The sequence below is a fragment of the Motacilla alba genome, chromosome 11, assembly GCF_015832195.1.
Source record: "Motacilla alba alba isolate MOTALB_02 chromosome 11, Motacilla_alba_V1.0_pri, whole genome shotgun sequence".
NCBI classification, from domain to species: Eukaryota; Metazoa; Chordata; class Aves; order Passeriformes; family Motacillidae; genus Motacilla; species Motacilla alba.
Window position 1 is genome coordinate 17,768,499 of NC_052026.1, and position 23,122 is coordinate 17,791,620.

General features: G+C 43.4%; 3 protein-coding genes across 5 annotated transcripts in view; 2 read left to right on the forward strand and 1 right to left on the reverse strand.

The window, feature by feature from the left end:
* ATP2C2 (ATPase secretory pathway Ca2+ transporting 2) overlaps nucleotides 1-964 on the forward strand; it is a 28,848-nt gene extending 27,884 nt beyond the window's left edge. For both annotated transcript variants that reach the window (XM_038148246.1, XM_038148245.1), the window contains one exon: nucleotides 63-964. In XM_038148246.1, the coding sequence (XP_038004174.1) occupies nucleotides 63-175 (113 nt within the window). In that variant the 3' untranslated portion in view covers nucleotides 176-964. The remainder of the gene's footprint in view (nucleotides 1-62) is intronic.
* On the reverse strand, nucleotides 455-13,263 carry MEAK7 (MTOR associated protein, eak-7 homolog). Of its 2 annotated transcripts, XM_038148247.1 has the most exons (9): nucleotides 12,995-13,263; nucleotides 12,678-12,792; nucleotides 11,399-11,575; nucleotides 8,651-8,881; nucleotides 8,043-8,187; nucleotides 6,965-7,405; nucleotides 5,631-5,749; nucleotides 4,631-4,810; nucleotides 455-3,616 (listed from the first exon to the last, which is right to left on the reverse strand). In XM_038148247.1, the coding sequence occupies exons 3-9, from the start codon at nucleotides 11,564-11,566 to the stop codon at nucleotides 3,482-3,484; spliced, it is 1,419 nt and encodes a 472-aa protein (XP_038004175.1). In that variant the 5' UTR covers nucleotides 11,567-11,575; nucleotides 12,678-12,792; nucleotides 12,995-13,263; the 3' UTR covers nucleotides 455-3,481. The 2 variants fall into 2 exon arrangements, with proteins under 2 accessions (XP_038004175.1, XP_038004176.1); XM_038148248.1 differs by lacking the exons at nucleotides 12,678-12,792; nucleotides 12,995-13,263 and adding an exon at nucleotides 11,667-11,841.
* Nucleotides 12,427-17,451, forward strand: LOC119705771 (collagen alpha-1(I) chain-like). Its single transcript, XM_038148543.1, has 4 exons — nucleotides 12,427-12,493; nucleotides 12,955-13,334; nucleotides 14,766-14,872; nucleotides 16,029-17,451. Exons 1-4 carry the CDS (start codon nucleotides 12,427-12,429, stop codon nucleotides 16,054-16,056), a joined length of 582 nt encoding a protein of 193 aa, XP_038004471.1. The 3' UTR covers nucleotides 16,057-17,451.
* The last annotated feature ends 5,671 nt before the right edge of the window (nucleotides 17,452-23,122 follow it).

The window sequence follows — 23,122 nt, forward strand, 5'->3', positions numbered from 1 at the left end:
CAGGAAGGCCTGGGCTGGGATTCCTGCCCAGCTGAGCTCACCTCCACTCTCTCCTCTCCCAGACCTGCTGTTCCTCAGCGGCCTGGCTTCCTCAGTGTTCGTGGTGTCCGAGCTCGTCAAACTCTGTGAGAAGCGCTGCTGCCCCCCAAAGCACACCAAGGGATGTCACAACTGACTGAGACTGCTCTGAAATGCACCTGAACACAGCTGTGACAATCCCAACCCACAGCTTTGTGACCCCACATCCTTCCTGAAGGTACTCAAGTGCAGCTGTACCAACAGCCCTTACACCAGAGACTCTTCTACCCCCTCCACGTGAGCTGTCTGCAGAAACCTCCAGAGTGGCTCCTTTTTTAAACCAAGAGCAGGTATATTTTTATAACACTGATCTCAATTCCAGAAGGCTGAGCTAGTCCCAGGCAAAAGAACAGTTTCACATCTGTACAGAAAAATCTATTGTGCATAAACTGAAATTTTATTTATTTAAATCAAAACCATTTTTATTAATAAAATCTACATTTTAAAATGTTACTGACAAGTATCTGAGTGAGACTCATGATTGAGACACGTCCTTTAATATTTCATTACAAGAGTGGAAAAGACCTGCCTTGAAGCATTTTTTTCCTTCAATCTGTAGTGTTTGTGGATCCCCAGATATGCAGGCTTGACTCAGCAAGACTTTCAAGGAAACTGTGGGGAGCAGAGAGCTGAAGTGCCAACCCTCAGCTGTCAGTTTTTGTACCTGTGTGACTGACAGGAGAAGAAGGGAAGGCTGATCAGACCCAATTCACAGGAGAGGATGGATTTAACGGGCAAGGGACTCGCTTCCAAAGAGCCTGGGAATAAAGATGAGTCAGGAACAGAGCAGGGATGCTGGGCTTTGCAGCTGGGCCAAAACTGCACAAAAGGGACTGAGCTGTTCAGATCATAGCTAAGCCCACTGCTGACAAAAGCTTTCTGGATATTTTTAGGTGCATGAGCACAGAGCCCAGATTTCTTAATCATTAGGTTCAGGTTAAAATAAAAACTGAGTCTTTCCCAAGCCCATCTTTTACATTTAAAGAACAGTTTGGAATAATCCCATCTGCTGGTTGGATCAGGGGCGTCCTAGTAAATAATGCTTCACTGAGACATTTGCTCAAGTGCCAGTGTCAGTTTTTTCCTTGCCCCAGCTTAAGACCTTCAAAGTGAAGAGGAAGAGTCTCAGACACAAACTTGTCAAAGAACTACAATTTCAGAGGTCACAATGCTATGCAATAGCACAGATAGTCACTAGATAGTCACAAGATGAAGTTCAAATAGGATTATATTCTGGATTCATAATCTAGAAAGAAACAGCTTTACTCACTAAAAATCAAAGAAAACCTGGCCACTGAAATATTATTGGTGGAGAGTAGTTTTGTAAAGTTCAGGGTTTTTTTTTTTTTATACCCTTGCAGATGGTTTCTGTTCTCAAAAACAAGCTTCTGCCTTGTAATGGAAGGAAAATAAAGTCTAGCTATTTATTTTAACTGCAGAAACTCAACTTTCTCATCCAGTATGCCATCTACATGGGAGTGTTTAATAGGCTTAGTCAAAAAGCCCTCTGAGACTCACGGTGGAAATTTGAGAATGTTCAAACAAAAGTTGCTATCACCACACTCACAGATAGCATCATGTACTTACAACTCCTTACATTGTAAAACTTAATGTTATTCATAAATATAGAAAAGAAAACTATACAAAAGTATCAGTGCAATTGTTCTGAAGCTTATTTTTTTCTGTGTGTTAAAAACTTGGGAGATTATCTGGTTTCTCTAAGCAAATACAGCATAAAAGGACATTCTCAGGCCTTTCACAGCACTCTCTGTACTGGAACAAACAGCATGTAAATGCCCCAAGCATTAGTTCAGGTACTCTACAAAACACACAGCTGAGGCCTAGGACACCTGGCTGGAGTGATTTGTTCATGCTCTCCTTTCAAGACTAAATTCATGTTGTTTAATATAATTTTTACAAATGAGATCTACTTTAAGGCACAAGTGCAGATTGTTCAGAATATTCAAATCTGGCTCCCTATGAAAAACAGGTGGGAAAACAAATCTCACAAGAAAACACCAAGGGAAAGAATTTAAGGAAGGCCACATGAGCAGAAATTATAGAATTATAGAAATTATATTTCTCTAAGCTGCAAAGAAGACAAACTCATGCCAGGACAAAGGGGACTGGACACAGTCCTTTTCCCCAAGAGGAAGAAGACTGACTGACAGAGACACTGATAACCAAACACTTGTTGCTGAGTTAGAAATTGCAGCCCCTGGTAGAAATCAGGGCTCTTTCTGACAAGTTAATTACACATAGAATTAGCAAGGTCAAACTAATAATTACCGAGAGATGGGAACTAATTCAAGTAGCAAAAGTCCTGAGTATAAGAGACCCGACAAAACTGGTGCTGACTGGTGAAGAGTCACAAAACAGAGCACAAACCCCAACAACTGCATTTCACATTGTGGGGATCCTTTTCCATAACAGAGTAATGATTCATTATGTGGAAATAAAGTGTACAGCAATCTTCTTTAAACATTTTACAGACATAACCCTGATTTTTATTTCTTCCACAAGGTATCTCAATTAAGTGTGGCTGCTTCTTACTCAACCTTTTTTACAGCCTGATCTTTTACTCCAGTCTCATGAGGCTACTAAAGAATGCACCTTCTCTAGAGAACTCTGCTGGAGGTATTTTTAGGATAAATATGGCTCCAATGACTCTGGTCTAAGTTTAAAAAGCAACAGACAAGTTTCTGCACAAACAGATGAAGTGAGTGAGATGCACTAGGGATAGTGTAGAACTATACAGCTTCCTGGTGTGCAACATCCTACAGCTCACATGGAAGCACCTGCTGAAAATCTGCCTTGGAAAGCTTGAAATTTAATGCTTTAGCTGAAGCAGTGCAGATTTATAGCATCTTTCATATGGCATCATGTGGACTATTCTATGTTCAACAGTGTAAGACATCGTTACAGTTTATAAGCTTTGCTGATTAATTTCATTGCATGCAAATAAATATGTGCAGTTGAGGTATAAGAGCTTTAACCAGTGCCTGGAACAGGCTTTATAAAGTTATGTACATAACTATGTACATAACTATGTACATATCAATTCTCCAGGACAGAAAGCCATCCTGTCAATAACTTCTGCTGCTTTTAATTCAGTGTGCAGACATGATCTATGGGGAACGAAAGCAGATTCATATTCAGCTGGAGCTCAGCCATGCCTAATGATTATGTCCCCAGTTAATTTTTCTGTCCTCCCCAAACAAAACCCTTCAGGCAGATTAGTGCTTTAGACCTAAATATTACACAAGTACAAGCCTTAAGCTTTGTCCCAGACAGCTAGGTACATTCAAGGGGAAAAAAAAAAGGAAAAAATACGTTGTCCAAGGAACATCACCACCACTTGAAGCAAATAAAAGTGAAGTTTTTACATGTTGCTGTGGCTCCCTTAGTTCTCATCATCATCACCTTCGTCCTCTTCCATGGGCTCCCGCAGACCTTCGCTCTGACGGCTCTTCCCAGCCATTTCCAGCAAGGCCTGAGCCTGAGGATCCACATCCAGGATACTCTTCTTACCTTTTCTCTTCAAAACAAAATAAAATAATAAAATACAGTCAATTTGAAAAGGCAGTATCAGGCTACAGGCTACACTCAAAAGTCTGTAAGTGATATGGTCTGCAAGCTTGGCACAATGGAGAAAATGTATTTCCAATTTCAGAATTCATAAATACAAATAAAAATGATTTTTACTGCTGCAGCTACATAAAATAGCCATAAACTTTTCCTAAGATGACAGTGAGATATTTCAAGTTTATTCAGGTTACAAGCCATCCAGGACATCCTGGTTAACCCCACCTCAGTCTGAAGTGCTGATGTGAAGTTTTTAAAGACGAGATCCAGTTACAAGTCAACGCTTTCTATAAACAGTTTGCTCTGTTTCTACTTAGAGCTACGTGTCCAGTGAAGTCAGGGTAGATAGTATGAAAAGAAGTAAAAATTAAAAAGAAATAAATTTTAAAACCCCACCAAACTGTACAGACCAGACAGTTTAATAAGAGAATAAATTGCAGGGACAGAGGAGACTGGAGAGAGGGCTCCTACTCATTCCCAAAAATAAACCATGTGCAGAAAGACTGGCATAAACCTATTCACACAAATTTATGGTAAAACAATAATAAATTTAAAGTTACTGATAAAGAAAGCTTTTGGGTCTCTTCTTGAACTACAGATTAGACTTTACTTGAGAGTTTCCAGTGCTTTTAGAAACTGGATTTTACTGAGCTCCTCCAAGGAGGTTCCTCCCAGAGACCACTCCTCAATATCGAAAAGGCCTTTTGAAATTCAAAGTATTGCTATGCTGCTCTATCACCTCAGGGCTCCTCCATTCCTTCTTGTTGGCACCCTCAATAATTCCATTTCAGTTCTGCTACTTGGTGCTACAAAACACATGGCACCACAGGGCCAGGTAAAGAAAATATCATTCACTACAGTGGAGAGACAGTGTTTAAACAGAAAACTGCAACCGTGAGCTTTGCATTCACAACTCCTGTTCCAACCAGGACACAATTTCACAGGTTCAATTCACAATTTCACCTACCCCTGCACTCTCAGGGGCGTCTCCCACTGCCCAAACTTCCATGGCATCCAGTGTAAAATCCTCTTTGGCTGACAGCTGGGGGCTGTTGTAGGTGGTACAGCGAGGTTTGGCTTTGCTGTGGCCCTTCCCATAGTCACTGTCTATCCAGAGCCCAAAGTAGCCATGCTGTCCACCCATACCCTGTGGAGAAAACCAGCACATTAAACACATCCTGCACAGGGAAAACAGGCTGGCAAAGTCAGGAAACCCGAGAGCAAGCTGCTGCGGTCAGTATTTATGCCACACTTCTGTGGATAGGTGATAAAAGGGAATACCCACATCTACTGTTCCTGAATACAACTGAAAATTTGCCTGAGTGATACTGGCCTACCTCTGTGCTTTACAGAATACAAATATCTGTCACTCGTGCCAGAAATTAAACTCCTGGCTTTTGTTTATTAACTATTAGCAGTTCCATTTCAAACAGTGCTCGGGTTTGCTGCCTCCTTTCCATTTAGGAAAGTATCTACAGAAACCGATAATGTAATTTAATGTTTTTCACTTTTTCTAGAGCAAATTAATTCCAGCTTGCTGCAATTCCCAAAGCTATGGGCACATAATGCTCCAAAACCGTAAAGTATTTCCAAGACAGGTGGTGTGTTGTAGCTCTGTAGAAACTCCTCTGCATCTGGAGAGCTCATTTGTGAACTTGAGTAGGAGTTTCTCCTGCCACTGTCATCACACAGCAGCAGCAGCTACTTGCAATGTCTGCACTCTCATCCTGCTGGGCTTTCTCCTCTCTAATTCCAAAAGCAGTTGCTGTGGCAGGGAGAGCAGCCAGTGGAAGAATCCTCAGTTACACAGATTACTGTGTAGTTTTGTGCTGCTTCAGGCATGCAAATTTCCTCAGAGAATAACAAGTGAAATAAATCTGCTCTCAGAAAGAAAAAAAAAAACCACAAAATACTTCCAAACGCCAGCCACAAATCCAATTTCCAAATCATCATTTCTGAATACTTACAAGTCCATTTGGCATAGTCTGTTGGCCATGGTTTAAATACATGTAGTGGTCATTGTACCCTGTGTATGTGTATACAGCCAGAGTGGGGAAAACAGAAAACAGAAAGCATCTGTTATCACCTGCAAACAGAGAAGCACCTCAGGTCAGACAAGAGGTCAAGCAATAACAAATAAATTAGAAACAATAATTTAAGCTGAATAATTAAAAGACAGCAGCTGCTATCTCAGAAAGCCAGTAGATCTCCCATCAAGATTTAGATCTATTTTATATTCTCAGTGAACTCTGTGCAGTCACAAAAATCAATGCAATTACAGGCTGTGATCAAGGGCAGAGTCAGAGGCACACTAGGACATTATGTCACTATGTCACCTACCCCAGACTGTATTAAATCACCTAACACTGGCCAACTGACAGATCTGTACAAACTGGTGTGAATGCAGACATCCCTAATGCTGACTACACTGACAGATAAATCAGATGATTTAGAGCAATTTTCACCATGCCCAGTTCAGGATTCAGAGGCACCTGTGGTGTGCTTGCCCTGTAGGCTTTGTATGTTTCTCTATCAGGAAAAAACACAAGGAAATGGATGTGCAATCAGTGTAAAATAATATTATACCAACTGTCTGAAGTGGTAATTTTGTGAAGTGATAATTTTCAAATACTCATTTAGGACATGAACTGAGTTTCTAATGTAGCCAGAGTGAGGATTCCCAGCAAGACCAAATACCCATAGCCCATGTTTTTTTCTTCCCAAACCCATCACAAACATTCTTTCCAAAGAGTTCTTCAAAAACTCTCTCTTCTCCCTCAAAGTTTTAAGGGAACAAGAAGTTTAGCTTGCCCAAAGAATCCTCTGGCTGATGGATTTTACAAGGGGAACAAAGACAGTGCACAAATGGAAAGAGGAGGCTCAGGTGTTCCTGATGGAGCACTGCCATCCTGTGGTCAAATTATTTAGACACTAATTCATCATCTCTGCTCTACTTCATTCATTTTCATTTGATTTTCAACCTAAGCAGCTACAGGGCTTGGTAGACTTCCCTAAAAACTTGTTCTGTGGTCAGTAAGTCCTGCAATTTTAAAAGCCTTATCAACTAAAAAACTATAAATATTATTCAGAAACATGCCTGCCAGGCTAAGAATAACTCTGCATATGTTTTATATTCTTTGGAAATTAGTGTTATTTTTGCCACAGAGAAATTCACTTGGAAGTCTAAGAAACACTTTGTGTCATTAAAGGGACAGTATCCATCAAGGGGACAGGATTCTTGTGCCTGTAGAAAAACCAGGGAATTTACCAGAGATACTAAAGAAAGAAAAGTGAGTTTTACCTTGAAACTGTGGCTTCACCTCCCAGGAGTGAGATGCAAAGCCACCAAAGAGGAAACCATCCAAGTCCCTTATGATCACTATGCAAGGACCTTTGTTCACTATATGGGCACACAGCTGTGAGAAGCTTTCCCCGTGGAGCCTGGAGGAAAATAAAAGCTGCCACTTGTGCTGCATCTCTGCAGGCAGGTGGGAGTTGATGTAGATGATGGCTGGGATGTCAAAGAGACTGACAACTCCTCTTCCTTTGATGCCTTTGCAGTGAGGAAGCAGGTTGAGGATGTCGTTGGTTTGGTCTGGGAGGGAATGCAGGACGTGGAGGCCTTGCCTGATGACAACACTGAGGAAAACTGAGATCTGGGGAACTCGGTACACCCAGTCCTCAATGACACTTTGGTCAAAATTTGTCTCCAGCAGCTGAGAACCCACGGGTTTTGTCCCATCTGAGGAATAAGAAACACAGGGAGAGAAGTAAATCTCCCTGTCTGGAAAATAATCAGGTGATTTTTAAGTGTAAACATCACAGTCCATTATTGTAATGGACAGAAAACCACACATGAAAGGAGCCAGGAACAGTAAAGTGTCAATTACATGAAACAAATGCAACCACAGAACTGAGAAACCTTTACCTGTGGCACTCTTTGGTTGGGCTGCCATGATTTAGAAACACAGACACAGAGCTACAACTCATGAAGTGTTCTTCACAAGACAACAAAATCTGTTATTACAACAGTGCAAAGATAGACCTATGCTTTATAAAAGGTCATGAAAAGCCAAAATACATGATAAATTTTATTTAAATAAGTATTATTTAGGTGCCCATTCCTATCATTTGCAAGTCAGGTATTTGTAAAATAGACATGCTCCATGACAAACTAGGACTTCAGATCAAATCTCACCTGAATTTAGGGGAGAAAGATGCTAAGGTTAAATACATAAAATTCCAATGTCATTTTCTAAGCACTAGGTTTGAAATTTTGGTCTCACCCTTAAAATTCAAAGATGTGACCTAAAGATAGAAATTCTCATTAGATCACTGATTACACAAGCTCTGGGATAAGCTGAATCAGGGCTGCTTACCTGGAAGCTTCAATTCTGAGAGCAGCTCAGAAGCCAAAGCTTTGACTCCACTTGAAGAATCCCTCGTATTCTCCAAACTCCAACCTTTCAGCTCCTTCCTGTAGCTCAGTACATGGACTACAGATGTGATCAGATCCTCTGTGAACTTAAAAGATTAAAACATCACCATTTTGGTATTTCTCAAGTGAAATTTCCAAGAGCTTCAAAGGACTGTCTGAAGATAAAGTCAAGCAGTAGTGACGCTGTAATCCCAAAGGCAGAAACATCTCTTGCCATGACAAGTCAGGAACTACAGAAACGCTATTTCAGTGTCAGAGGCCTTGAAAAGGATCCTTTTTCAAGCCATTTCCTACATGTTACTTCACAAAGCACCTCCATAAAACAGGGAATGAAAGGAGGGGAAGGTCAAGTTTTGCAGTGTAGGAGCTGCTAGTGAATCACTGTTCTGTGAGATCTCAAAAGTTACATGGTTGATCCTACAACAGAAGCTCTAGAAAGCATTTTACTCAGTTCCCAGAAGCACCAGCCACACCACAGCCCTTGCTGGCTCTTAACCACAGCCCTGCTCTCTTACTGTCCCCCCAACACACATTTAACTGCTTGTTTACCTCTTGGATTTGTTTGCCCTTCAGAGGCCCTCCCGCCTTGGCGATCATTCTCATTATTATGCTAATCTTCTCATCTGCATTCCCTTTTAAGAGGTTTGACATAAAAATTACAAACTGCTCCTTAGCAATCTGTTCACTGGGCCCGGCTGATTTGCCAGGCAGGTCAATGCTTTTCATTCCATTGTACAAGCGAGCAGTCATTGGCTCTGGCAGGGGCTCCCGGGTGTGTGCCTGCAGAGACAGAAACAGCAAAGAGCCACGTTTTACAAATGAAGGATAACTCACATGTTCCAGTTAATCTCTGCTGACATACAGCATGCAGTATCAGAAATAAAGTTTTGTCAAAGAAGTGCTTTGCCAAGAGAAAAACTAAAAATCTCTATTTTAGAGTGATTTTTTTATAGTGAATTAGGTTGATACTGTTTTCCTAGAAACACCATGGCCTTCAGAAAAATCAACACCATAAAGTCTTAATAGGATATGAGCAAAGGGTTTCTAGGTGGTAACTCTGGTGCAAAGGTTTACAGCTCTGCCAGTAAAACATTCAAAATTGTGTTTTAATTCTGCTTTCGATAGTGCAGCTCACTTAAAAGCAAAGTGGAGTGTTTTCCATATCTCAGTTTTGGCCCCAAGGCAGTGTTTAACCCCACATACAAGTGTAGAAACAATCCTGGAAATTTTCCCCCTGCGTGGCAACTAACTGAAGCACACATATCAACTGATTTTTAAAAAGCATCCCTGGTGTTAAGAGTCAAAATCAGCACTCACTCATCTGGATTGCATGTTTGGCCCTTCGAATTGAAATCTAGCTGGAACGTATCATCACTCATCACAGCTCCGTGGGAAAGATCTGACTCTGGATTCAAAGTGTTCAAGATAATTAGAGTTTAAAGATAAATCATCTCGAGTACATGCATAGAGGAGGAGGTGATTACCCAGTGTCCTCACTGTGCACAGAGGTGTGCTGAAGACCTGCCGTGACTCTTCCACGCGGGCTGCAGCTCAGTGGGGACTGTGCTGAAATCAGCGGAGCCCCACCTGCCTAAAAGCCCGACTGCAGCTCCACTCAGGGGAGCTGCTATTGCTGATTCCTGGCTCAATACCACTCTTGGGAAGCCTGGGCTGCTCCTGTTTGCTGTTAATGGCTGTTGCTGGGCATGAGAGATCCAACACCCTGAGCTCTGCGCTGCTTGCGCTGACGTCAATGCTACAGCTCCACTGACTCCAGCAGCAGAAATAGCAGCCACAGCCTTTCACATCAGAGAGCTCCAGAGCGAGGGAGGGATGCTCACAGGGGGTACAGCTGGCTTTGAGAGGCTTTCTAAAAATCCTCTATGAGCCTCAAGTGGGAGAGGCAGCAGGGAACACAACTAAAACATTATATTCAAGGGGCTTTTACTTCACAGTAGTGAATTATCTACCTACTCCCTACCTAATCCCACCACTTCACTGAGCTGTTTCATTTTGCTTCTAGCTATTCCAAAGAGTGGGCCTGGGGTGTGAAAAAAGGAGGTGTGTAAAAAAGGAATCCTTAATAACCATCTAACTCACACCTCTGACAGCTCAGAAACTCTTGTTTTAAAAAAGGCTTCGTGAAATTATCAAGAGGTTTCTGCTCCACCTGCTTCCCAAGCTATGCAGTGCAGCCTGCCCTGGCCCACAGTCTTGGGGCCTCACCAGTGGTACCAGATTGCTGTTGGATGAAATCTGTCACATCTCAGTCCAGGCATGAGCATTGTCACCTACAAGGCACAAATGCCATTGCCATTCTCCCTGCACCTACAGGAAGTCTTCCAAAAGATTTTAATTTAAGCTGGCAAACAAAAGGCAGGAAGGAAAAAGGCAGATGTTCATCTGATCTGGGGCAAAGCTAGAAAGAGAATTTCTGCCAGGTCCCAAACAATTAACAGGCACCAAGGACGCTGGATGAACCAGTGCTGAAAAACCAAGCAGCAGGAACATCATTTCCAAGCTTGGTGCTCCAAAAACTGGTGACGGCTCACAAACAGCCAGGCTGCAGGAAGGCTGAAGCTGGTCTGTATGCACAGGCATTGCTGAACACCTTAAAATAACCTGCTGCTTTCAATGAGTTTTAATTTGACTCCATTATCTGTGTAATATATATCAAACTGCACTTTACCACCACATTCATTTGGCCACTTAGTTCCTGACTAGCTGAAGTTAATAAGGATCCCAATGACTCATTTTTCTCTTTTCTTGATTAGAAAATGAATGCAAAGTTAATCAGAAGCATAATGCATGTTAATTAGCTAAAACAGGGAGCCACAGCTTAATCAAGTCAAATTGAATTCTCTCCTTTTAGTACAAGTGAAGAGATTAGAGACAGTGATATGTCGAGGGAGACAGGCATAACCAAATAAAAAGTGACTTTGTGACAGCTTCTCAAGACAATCTGTAAATGATCCCACACTACAGACTCCAGGGGTAAAAATATTCTTCCCATTTTTCAGGTCTCTGTGAAAATATTTCCATATACCCTAACTTACTTCAGAATCAGGAAATCTGCAAATTGACCCAAAAGTGCAATTTAAGAGATAAATACAAACCTGAAAGTCACTACTCTGGTTAAACTGCAAGAAAAAGTTAAATATCCATCGTGCCCCAAAATATGAAAAATTAAATTGAGATGAGCAATCCTTAAAAAATACCACATCTTTATAGTTTATTTCTGGAATTCTGTTCAATGCACTACATCCCAGATATATGCTGAATAACAGACTGCCTTGCCTGTAGTGCTGCCAGAGTCACAGTTTTCTTTGCAGCTTTGGCATTTTTTGCTCCAGATGAGCCACTGGATCCTGCTAAGGTGTCGAACAGTCCATCAATGTCAGACTGCTCCTCAGGAAGAAATCTGGACAGGTGGTTCTGATAGGCATTGCTTTCAGCATTCCCCATCTTTTCAACCTGAAGCACAGAGAAAAAAAATCAAAAGAAACATTAAACACAGAAAGGTATCACAAGGGCCATGAAAGACACATCAAACAGACTAACATACCAGTGCAAGCTTTACAAGAAGAGCTGATTAGCAGCCTTACAGGAAATTATTAAAACTACTGTTTAGTCTCTGTATTCACCAAGGCTTAATGAACCTGGATAACATCTGTGACCAGCAACCGTGCTTTAAAAGCTGACAGTCTGACAGCTCTTGGCTAAAACCACCCTGGCCACCAATGCCAACCTCAGTCAAGTCTCTACCAAATGGAAAAACCAATATGATCTAACAGTAAAATTAGTTTACACAAAGTGACCGTGAGTTTGACAGCTGGATTACATCCCTGACATGAAGGGAAAAGCCTGATAATGGATTAGTTATGACAGATTATGCTGCATCTTTGTGGTGCATTAATGGACTGAACCTGTTTGCCAATATGATGTGGTACAAAAACACCATCACTGCAAAGTCTCGTTACGAGTGGTTTTTTTTCAGGGACACACTATAAAAATAATTTGAAACAAAGGAACAAAACCATTTAGGAACACAACTCAAGACCCATTAAAAACACACAGATTTTTATGAAACCAGTAAATCAATCATTGGGAGTTGGTACCCACAGAATTAAAGCTGGCGGTAGGGCGTTGGTTTGCGGTTTCTTTGTTTGTTTTACGCTTTTAGTGGTACAACTATTTCTCACAATGTCCCAGGAGTCACCTGCATTACAGATTGATTTTTAGTGTTGTCTGGGCCATGTGCTCTGCCCTTCTTCTTGGAGCAGCACAGCACAGACCTAACAGCGCCTGAAACCCCAAATTCCACCATGACCACAGTGACGGCCACCACTGCCAACAGCCTTCCCACCTGTCTGGGGAAGACACAAGCCTCGGGTGACAATATGAAAAATATCAGATGTGGAACAAAAACATCATTTTGCAGGGGTTTTTTCCTGCAAATTCCATGTCCTTCCTGACACCTCTCCTTTGCAGACAAACCCATCACACAGCCCTTCAGCCGACTCTGAAGGACACACTGCCGAGCCCAATGCAATATTTCTGCCCTAACTTTGTTTACCGTAGACAAGAGGACGGGTTGTGGCTGCTTCACCTTCAGGCCTAAAGCCTTGTTTGCCTGAGGAAGATGCCGATCGTGGGGTAAACACCGAGGGGTGAATGGAAACCACTGTAACCTAGAAGACAGACCGTGGACATGTTGTTAATTTAAGCAGCAAACCGCTGGAGAAAATGTGTCTTTGAAGGGTTTACTCGCGGTGTGCCCAGCTCAGCTGAGCCCTGCCACCCTCCGCAGCCGGCGGCAGCAGCTCCCGCCCCATCCCGGTGACGATGCGGAGGCTGGGGCTGGGCCGAGCCCCCCGCCCGCCCCTCGCTTACCGGCAGGGCGGGCCGGCCCCGATGGGCTCCGGGCTGTGACAGCGGCCCGGCCCTCGATAGCCCCCGATGGGCTCCGGGCTGTGACAGCGGCCCGGGCCCGGCCCTCGATAGCCCCCGATGGGCTCCGCGCTGTGACACCGGCCCGGGCCCGGCCCTCGATAGCCCCCGATGGGCTCCGCGCTGTGACACCGGCCCGGGCCCGGCCCTCGATAGCCCCCGATGGGCTCCGCGCTGTGACACCGGCCCGGGCCCGGCCGGCGCCATCCGCCACCTCCGCCCGCACGGCCGGGGCGGAGCGCGGGGCCGGCCCTCGGCCACGGGGAGGGACGGGCGGAGCGAGGTAGGCAGGGAAGGGATGGAGGAAGGCAGAGAAGGGATGGAGGAAGGCAGGGAAGGGGTGGAGGAAGTGGAGGAAGGCAGGGAAAGGATGGAGGAAGGCAGGCAAGGCGAGGAGCAGCGGTGTTGTCCCCGCGATCCGGAGGGGACAGGCGGGCGCTGCCGCAGCCCGCGGTGGAGGCGCTGAGGAGGCAGCCTGAGAGCTCCACACACAGCGAGAGCGCGGCCACCCCGCCTCCATCAGGGGCTCCTCAGCCTTGAGGGGACCCTTCTCTCTAAGGGAACGCTTTTCCCTGAGGAAACCCTCCTTTTTGAGCGGACACTTCTCTCCTTTTTGAGGGAACCCTCCACCCTGAAAAAAGTCTCCATTTTGAGGGGACCGTCTACCCTGAGGGGACTGTTTTCCCTGGAGAGACTCTCCTTCAGAGAACCACCCTCCTTGAGGAGACCCTGCTCTTCCAGGAGCCCTTTTCTCTGAGGAGACCCTGCTTTTCCAGGGAATCCTTTTCCCTGAGGAGACCCTGATTTTCCTGGAGCCCTTTTCTCTGAGGAGACCCTGCTTTTCCAGGGAATCCTTTTCCCTGAGGAGACCCTGATTTTCCTGGAGCCCTTTTCTCTGAGGAGACCCTGCTTTGCCAGGAGCCCTGTTCTCTGAGGAGACCCTACTTTTCCAGAAGCCCTCCTCCCTGAGGAGACCCTTCTTACTGAGGCATCCCTTTTCCCTCAGCGTCCCTGGCCCTAAAAAGTGTTTCAAAAAAAAAGAGAATTCAGAGCTGTAACTGGGACACAGCAACCACCCTTTGCAGCTGCTGTCAGGGCCGAGGTGCCAGGTGCCCTGTGCTAAAGCTCATCCCAAAAAGTACCCTGGGAAGGTCCCAGAAAGGTCTGTGGGAAAAGGCGTTGCTGGCCCTGATCTGTGCTGGAAACAGCTCATGGCCTTTGGGAAAGCAAAAGCTGGGTGTGCCTGTGTGTAGTAGACACACACACACACAAAGGTCACTTTCAGGGTAAACGCTCGGGTTTTGGTCAATTTCAATGGCAGTGGGGAGTGGAGGAAGAGCACAACAATTTCTCAATGAATAGGTTCAGTTCCTGTCCCCTGACTGGCAAAATCAGGCTGGTGTGAGGCTGAGAGGTAAAAAGGCTGTACACAGGCTAAGGGACAAATGCAAGGTGACAGGGACTGGCCATGCCTTCAGTCAGACATGTGAAGACTTGGGAGAAAAAATTATAACCTCAGTGGTTGCAAAGCTCTGGTCCCACAACTCACTTTTCTTTTTTTTTTTTTTATTTCAGGTGGCAACTCTTCATCCCATTTGCATTATTCTCCTTGTTCTTTCAGCTACAGGGTTTGGTTCATGCAAGGCCTTCACATTCAGAGCAGTGACACCATTTTTGTCCGTGCTTTGTCTGACTCTGGTTGATTTTCTTGCAGCCTCAGCTCCGTGTGAAGCCTCCTTCTCCTTCCAGACGAGGGGAGATGGGCAAATTCACACAAATGCGGTATTGTGAGTGTTCCTGCAACAAGGTGCCATGGAACAGGTTAGCAGCTTTGGCATTTAACTTTTAATTATAGTCTGATCTGTGCGTTCTCAACAGAAAGCAGAAATATACAAAAGAAGATAATTTAGGGGAGGAAAAAAATAGTTTCCCAGAGAAGTTATTAATGTCCCATCCTTGGAAGTTTTCAAGACCTGATTGGATGGGGCTTGGAGCACCCTGAGCTAGTGAAAGGTGTTCCTGCCCATGGCAAGGGGTGGAATGAGATGAGCTTTCAGGTCCTTTCCAACCCAGTCCAATCTGTGATTCTGTCTGTACTAATCATGGCAGAGCTCCCCCTGTTTTACTCTTTTTCAAGAATGAGTAAAAATCTTTATAAAGTTAAACCACACTTTAATTGTGGGGTGGTTTTTTAACCTTAATGGATTTAAAATTTCATAAAAACCCAAAGAATAGTCTTCCTGTTGCCAGCTTAGAAACAGATTGACCAGGGTGGATGCTGTTTTAGACTCTCTGATCACCACTGGAGGCACAGGAGTTACCCAGCTCCTTCAGCAGGGTCAGGACATAGCAAGTAAAAATGAAGGAATTAATGGCATGTTCATATGATGTGAACACAACCTGGGCTAGTGGAAGGTGTCCCTGTCCGTAGCAGGGTCGAGATGCCCATTTTAACTCAAAACAGCTCGAAACATTCCAGGATTCAGAGGCATTCCTCTGGAAACTGCTGGAGATGTCTTTGCCCACACGATGGCATCGCGTGTTTAGGAAGTTCCCCACACTGCGGGCTTCAGCACTGCTCCGAGCGGGTTTGGATTCCCCGTTTAAACACTGTGTTAGAAGTAAAATCTGTGTAATAAATTAGTTCATCCCTTTCTTATTAACTCTACGTAATTACCGTGAGGACAAAACTCGGTTCTTGGTGGAAATCCCTCCTACATGAGCAGGTCCTGGAAGAAGTCTGCTGTGTGTTTGGTTTCCATCAGTGTTAATGAACTTCCAGATGAAGCCCAAGGAGAAAAGTGAAACGTGCACAATGAGAAAAAGTTTTTTCGTTCAAGTTAACTTTTTCCTCTTTAATTTATTTTTAAAGGTTATTGTTTCTGTGCATGTATTGCTTCACATGCAGTTGTATTTTTACATTTGTTTGTTTTATTGGTAGTGTTTCATATTTTATCTCTTTCTGACTTCTTATCAGTGTGGAAATACAAGACTTGAGATTCTAGACTTACTGACCTTACACTCAGACTGACAACCAGCCAGTTAATTCTGATTGACCAGTATCATCTTCACAAACAAATGATGATTTCAAGACCCTTTTTCTCCAGCTACGGAGCTCAGAATCAGTCAAAAGCTACTGAAAGGTACCTGGCCTGGTTTAGCTCCAATTTTTCCTCGTTTGTTGAAGCCTTGCCCGTTTGTGACAGAGCTGAACTGTGGGTTTGTTTGTCCTGCCCCTCAATCTAACCCGAACTTCCTGCTGCTCCTGGATGGAGTTTTGTCACTTCCCTGTGAGATTATGCTGTAAACTGCAGGGTCACCAGCTCTTAAAGCCACAAGATACTGACATTAAATCGCACAGATTATGCTCCTGCTGAGGGAATTTCCAGGTCAGAGGCTAACCACCCTTTCAACGCCTGTTCTTTGCACCGAGAGTGTAAAAAGTCAAGCTGGAAACCTGGTGCATAAGGGCAGCAATTCGCAGCTCTCCTTAAATGAGTCGTCACTTCCTCATGTGTATTTTCAGCTACTCAGCAGAGCTGGTGAAGTGTCTCGAGTGCTTTGTTTCTGCCAGTCAGAAAGAGAGAATACACTAACATGCCTTTTAAGGACATTCAAGAATACACTAGTGTGTAAAAAAGAGGAAAAACACACAAGAAGGTTCTATAAGCAATTGTGGCTAATTTTGTGAACTATGTTAGACGTGTGTTTGATTGCAGAGTGGAAAAAAAACAAAACACAAAACTCTGAACTATTTACTTAAAAGACTATATACTTTTAACTTTAATAAAATGGAGTAGGTTTGGTTTTATTAGTTTGCCAAGACAACAGAAAATTTAGATGACCTTAGTTCCAGGTAATCCTCATTTCAGTTAGAGTCTCTCAGTTCAGGTAAGTCTCCTTCAGTTAAAATAAATTATTTCAAGATAAGAAAATAGAATATAAATGAGCTAAGCAGCTCTGCATTTATATCAAGCACATCTGGTTTATCTCAGTTATCTTTTAGTTTCTTTAAATTTTTTTTTCTCCTCTCTTGAGTCGGAACAGAGAAATTTTGCAGCTCATTAGTCTTGTATACATATGTTGAAGTTGTTACTCTCTGGTGTCAGTGACTCAGAATCGTTCTGATTCACCTTTGATATGATTCATACCTCGCACTGAGTTCTCACTGAGGGCCAGCTGAGAAAGGGACCCTGCTGTGCCAAAGACTGTGCAGACAGAGACAGGATTTCTGCTGCTAAGAGCTTATAATTAGCTGCACTCACACATGCGATGAGCAGAACTCCAGCCCTCTCAGCCACAGGCATCTGAGAACTCCAAAAATGGTGATATCACACCGGCAGCACTTTTCAGCAGGGTATTTTGGGGGTATGTTCACCTCCTGGGAAGGAGAGATTGGGACTATAGGTCAAAATAAGCCGTTTGGTTTGAAGCCTCTTGCAGCCTGGAGTGTAGATAAGCACTGCTGTAAGTCACATGGAGGAAACACGGCTGATGCTTTTCACTTCCCAGTTATTACTCAGCATTTCAGTTACATTATATTGCAGAACTCTGCCCTTTGTAAAAGAGGTCACATTTGAGTTAAGAGTTCAATTATAAAAGACCCTTCCCATGTTTTAGGGTCTAGTGAACGCAAAAGTCATTTCACCCCTTTTAATGCCACTAGGCTCATTCTTTCCTGTTGTGATGGACACATGAAGTTTCACAAGCCATCTGCAGTCACAGTGAAATCCTGCAATAACGGTATTTGATGAAACTAGTTGTAGGCTTAGCCCTCTGATCATCTCTAGGGTGACCTCAGCACAAAATTCCTTTGACTTTAAAAGGTATTCTCCAGACCTACCCCTCATAGCGTTTTATATCCGTGTTGTTCAGCTCTGCCTGTAAAACTGGCTGCTGTAGGAGCTGTAACTTCACAGCTTCTCACCTGATTTGCCTTCGGGTTTTTGTGGGATTGCCATATAAGGCTAAAAGAAAGTCTGATTCTCACCCAAACTGAGTCCTTAGGTAGTCACAAAGGAAGTTCTGGGTTTTGCAAGTCTTTGTACTTCCCTTTACAAACCCCTCTGCCTGCTGGTAACCAACTCTTCTATAAAAGGAGAAAGGGTGCAGTGAACAGAATCTGATTATTTGGGTTGAAACTAAGTGATGTTTAAGGTCGCTCCAAACCATTCTCTGATTCTGTGATTATGGGTAGAGATGAGAACATGCAGTATTTTAGAAAATGTACTTACAGGTGGGATAACATTAATATAAGCCACAGCCAATTCAACAAGGCAAACAATCCTTAACAAGAGAATCTTTTCCACCAAATATGCAACCTCTGATGTTGAGAACCCCACACAGCCCCTTTTGTTTATTTTCTGCTTAGCCCAGGCCTAGTTTGAATTAAATTCCAGATTACTTACTGAATTACCTAATTCTTTTGTTTTGTTTGCAAAGGTTTGTAATCTGTGTTAAGTGAAAACCGTAGAGTACAGCAAGCCTGTAACTGAGTAAAGGAGTCAAATGGTAGAATTCTGAATATCAACAGTCATTGGGTTTGCTTCTCTGTTTTTTTTGGGTTTTTTTTTATTTGGTTGGTTTAATTTTGGGTTTTTTTTTTTTTTCATTTACAGGCTGCTTTCTATGAAGGAATTTTTGAATTTGTTGAGGGTATTTTCTCCAATGAGGAAGTCTTCCATAGAAAATATATAACTTTAGCTGTTTCCATATATAGTACTGCAGGATGGAAAGCAGAGGATGCAGATGGAAACAGAAGGTCTCATTTCCTCATTTCAACACAGCTTAATTCTGTCTATTTCAATTCTAATGTGGGCAGCACTACGCACAGTAACAATGTGGCCCAGACTGTTTGTTCTGTTCGTGAGCATGGATCACCTCACAGGGTGTTATCACAGTTGTGTCCTCGGGGTCAGACTGTTTGGTCTGCCGACCCCAAGCCCTGGAAGTGCCACCGCCATCAGAAACAATGAGGTGCAAACACAGTGAAAAACATCAGACAATTTTAGAGCACTGAGTGTGGCAAACAACAACGTGTTTCAGTACGAGATGGGAAAGTTGTGGTAACATTCCTGAACTCATTTTCACTCTTGTTCACCTCTTTAATGCATGCAGACTCTTTTTTCAAACAGCAGGAGAAAACCCCTTGAAACATCCTAGATTTGTGAGGGAAGGCTTTTTCAGCAGGGCAGCTGTGTTTCTTGGCACTGTGCAGTATTGACACCCACCATGTAACAAGAAACCAGTGTTTTGTCCTCTGTTGTATGGAAAACCCTTAAGTTTTGTAAATAAGTGATGGAAACGTGATCAGGGCTTGTGATGTCAAGAGCCATTGAGTAAACAAATAAATTTCTTGCACTTTCAGGGATTTGTACAAGTGGCATTGCCCTGCTTTGTTACGTGCAGCTCCTTTTCCCACACAGCTTCTTCCCTTCCACCTGGGCTGGATTTGATCTATTCATTCTTTGTTTGTTCTTGTTCTTGTTGTTTGTGCAGCACAGTTTATTTTCCACCGTAACTCATCTTTTTGACTGCTTCCCATATTTCTGTCCAGGCGTGGAGTGTGTCTGTCAGAGTCCAAAGCCTTTGGTTAGCTTTCACAGAGTGACCCAGAGCGCACAATGAGATGGTTATTGCCCAAAACAAAACCAGTGCAGGCTGTAGAAGCACCCAGTTATTTATGGCTGCTCAGTGCTGGCATCTCTGCTCCAAGAGTATCCAGGAAAAGGTGAGACACCAGATCAAAGTGTGGGAGAGGAAGCTGTTCCTGCCTCATGCCTTTCCCAGGGGTGTATGTATATATATACTATATATAGTATGCAGTCATGTCCTTGTACATCTCAGCATTGCCATTGTGCTCCAATAAGTTCCCGGTTCACTTTTTTCAAAACTTTAGGCTATAAAAGCCTGGTTCTGGAGCAGCTTCCTGTGTGATCCAGCAGCTTCCCCTGTGATCCAGCTGCACTGCCTGCTGGAGCCGGGAGCTGTGGGAGGAAGTTAGGGCAATAAAAGGCTTCCATCTCAGTGTTTATTCCACGTGGGTACTCCAGTAGCTTCATTAAACACGTGTGGCAGATGTGTCCCCCACAGATGCTCTCCTGAGCAGAACACAGCAGCTTTCTCTGTGTTTTCTGTTTTCAAGTCGTACTTTATCACAGGAGAGTGAAACAATCATTACCAACAAGCAGTCTTAAAACTGCAAATCCAGCTCTTCTCCCCAGTACAAAGAGCTGTTAAAGGTCAGTCTTACTCTTTACAGCTTGGGCCTAATTAAGCATTGCAAACAAGCAAGAGAATTACCTGTGCTTTTAAACTGAGAAAGGTACCAGTGAGATCAAGATAATAGCAGTGAGCTGGGACAGCTTTGAAGGGCTGTAAGTCATCTGCTGCTAGAGGTGACTCAGAGCCTGTGTCCCCAGACAGGGCTCAAGTTGCAGTTTAAAGCAGCGATTTCCAGCACTAAACAGAAAATATGTCACAGGAGATCAGAGTCCAAGCCAAGCTCTGCCTTTAGGTAGGGCTCTGTGCTGCAGCTGATGTGGGGAAGGGGGGATTCAAGGTGGTAGGAAAAGAAGGTGAAGTGGTGAAATGCTTTGTGTAAATGGTTGGATTGAAAAATGAAAAGAACCTTTTTTTTTTTTGTGTTCCCAAGGTCTGTCCTTGTCTTGCTCTGTGGCCTCAGGCAGGTTTGCTGTTCACTTGTACATCTCCCCACACAAATACTGAAAGAGTACATGGTGTAATGGCCCTGATTTTATTGCAGTGCTGTAGCAACATGCTTTCTAACGCAGGGAGGAAAAGTAACAGCACTGTTTCTACAAGCACCCCTGGAGCCACCCTTTATTCCCATCCTGCAGAAAGAATCTCCCTCCCTTAGGTACCTCCTCTCAGAGGCAATGCCAAGCTGTGGAGCTGCACAGAATAAAACTGGTTCCAATGGCTTGAGGTGCATCAAAACCCCCCCCACACTCAAAAGCAGCCACAGTTCTGGCAGAGTGTGAGGCCACCACCAAAAGTGGGTGTCACACGATACCTTCTGCCACTCAGGAAGAGCAGGCTGTTTCTATGGCTACTACTGCCTTTCTCTCAAAAGCATGAACCACTGGTGCTGATGAGATCATATTGTATTATAGAAAAATATATTTACTCACATACTGCTTTACACTGCAGCATTTGTTCAGCTAGTAAATATCTGACTTCCTATGATAAAGACATTTTCCACTTAACGTGTTTTTATAAAAGGGTAGGATTTTCCTCGTCTCTGATTTATAAATGCATCCATTTTGGCCTCGAAAATCCTTGTTCTGGTTTCCATGACAACAGGTCTGATTTTTGAGACTATTTCTTCCCCTTACTTCATCTCGGGTGGGGAAGAGTTGCTGTCCCCTTCCAGTAGCAGTGCCATGGGCAAACAAAATGGTTGTCTTGGAGGAAAATCAGCAGACTTGAACCCAGAAACTTCAGCCAGTTTTTTGAAACACAAGTGAGAAATGCACTTGAAGAATGGCACTGCTAACCTAGCACAGGCTTGAGTCAGATTTTTTGTACATGAAAAGTAAAGTGCATATGTAATTCCAGGAAATTTTAGTCATGTACCACCGAGTCATGTACTTAACAAACTGCTCTGGTATCCCTGAATAGCTCTGTGTTGGCACACAGCAAAATAACCAGACAAAGAGGATCCAGCCAGTCTGTTCATATTGTCACTTTACAGATTAATTAGTACTGAATGCACTTTATGATTTGAAATACACTCTCACCAGCTCTATTTTTTCCCTCAAGACATCCCATTTTCAGTACTGAACTGCCAAGACTGTCTGTTTCACAGATCATTCATGGGTAAGGCATATTCCTTCAATGTGGAACTGTGCATTTGAGACCATGGGTAGTAAAGGCACCATAAAGAATCCACAGGTGCTTTGCAAGGAGCTTTCCAGTGCATTTTGCACTTTTAGCATTTTCAGGAAAAATGAAGATAGACAGCTGCTGGTACTCCATGGCTGAAGTGGTTCAGTAATTGCTCTTCTAAAATGATAAAAAGGCCTTTTTTGCAAACTCCTCAGAAAATCCCTGGAGAGGTCTTGGTTCCTTTTCCCTGCAGAGAATCACAATGTACCTGCATCCTTTTGGATAATAAGTACCTTCAAATGTGCTGTCCACTCAAATTTTAGATGAAACTTCTCTCTTTTACTTACTGCAGAGTTTTCTTTAGGTGGGTAAAAGGCATTATTACCACAGCGTTAAAGGTATCATTGTATTATGGCATTATAATCTCATTTGAGCTGGCAGCAGCTTGATAAATCATCTACCCATTCCTTAAACAAGCATGGGGTTGCTCCCAGTGTCTAATCCAAGAGCTGGAGATGCCAGCCCATCTTTTGAAGCAGAAACCCAGGAGCAGGTTAGGTATTCTCCATTCAGACAGAAGGCAGGAGTATCTCATTTAGGGTGTGTTATCCACTCCATTGTAACCTGTCTGTAATTTACGTTAGAGGCTGCTCTGTGACTCCGCTGTCCCCACCTGTGCAGTCCCTGACACATCTCAGGGTAAAGTGAGATTATTGCTGAAAGCCAAGAGCAGTTAGGAGTGAATCAATACCAGGCTCAACACAAAAGTGATTCAGTGATTGCCTTAAATAACCACGCACAGGTTTTGCCTTCTGTCATGACTAAAACATGCTGCCCGTGCTGAGTCCCTTGGGGACAATGAAGTCACAGCAGCACCATTTCAGCTGTGCAGCCAACTAGAGACAATATAAGCACTCTCCTTTTCTGTGCCCTACCGTGACATGCAAGGGATTAAAATGTGAGTCATCTGCTGAAAAAATACTGATCCTGAGGCACTAGGATGGCTCTTAAGGAAGGGTTTTGCATTCCGTAAATATTAATTATGAGTGGTGAAGAAAGCAGACATGACTGAAAACAGTGAAACCTGTGCAATTCCATCTGCACTTTAAACTTTTCAGATATCAATGTTTCCATCTAAATTGCTCTCACACTTAAAACGCTTCAGTGGTTTTATAACCCATTGGAAAATTAATTTTTACCTTTCTTGATTTTTTAATTTCT

Bases quoted from the DNA above. Each gene is read 5' to 3' on its own strand.
- MEAK7 (XM_038148247.1), bottom strand. From the start codon at position 11,566: ATGGGGAATGCTGAAAGCAATGCCTATCAGAACCACCTGTCCAGATTT. The intron at 7,406-8,042 runs GTAAGCAGCCCT...CTTATTCCTCAG, and splicing joins CTCAGAATTGAAGCTTCCAG to ATGGGACAAAACCCGTGGGT. The intron at 5,750-6,964 runs GTAAAACTCACT...CTCTGTTTGCAG, and splicing joins GGTGAAGCCACAGTTTCAAG to GTGATAACAGATGCTTTCTG.
- LOC119705771 (XM_038148543.1), top strand. From the start codon at position 12,427: ATGACCACAGTGACGGCCACCACTGCCAACAGCCTTCCCACCTGTCTG. The intron at 12,494-12,954 runs GTGACAATATGA...GACGATGCGGAG, and splicing joins GGGGAAGACACAAGCCTCGG to GCTGGGGCTGGGCCGAGCCC. The intron at 13,335-14,765 runs GTAGGCAGGGAA...ATTTTCTTGCAG, and splicing joins GGAGGGACGGGCGGAGCGAG to CCTCAGCTCCGTGTGAAGCC.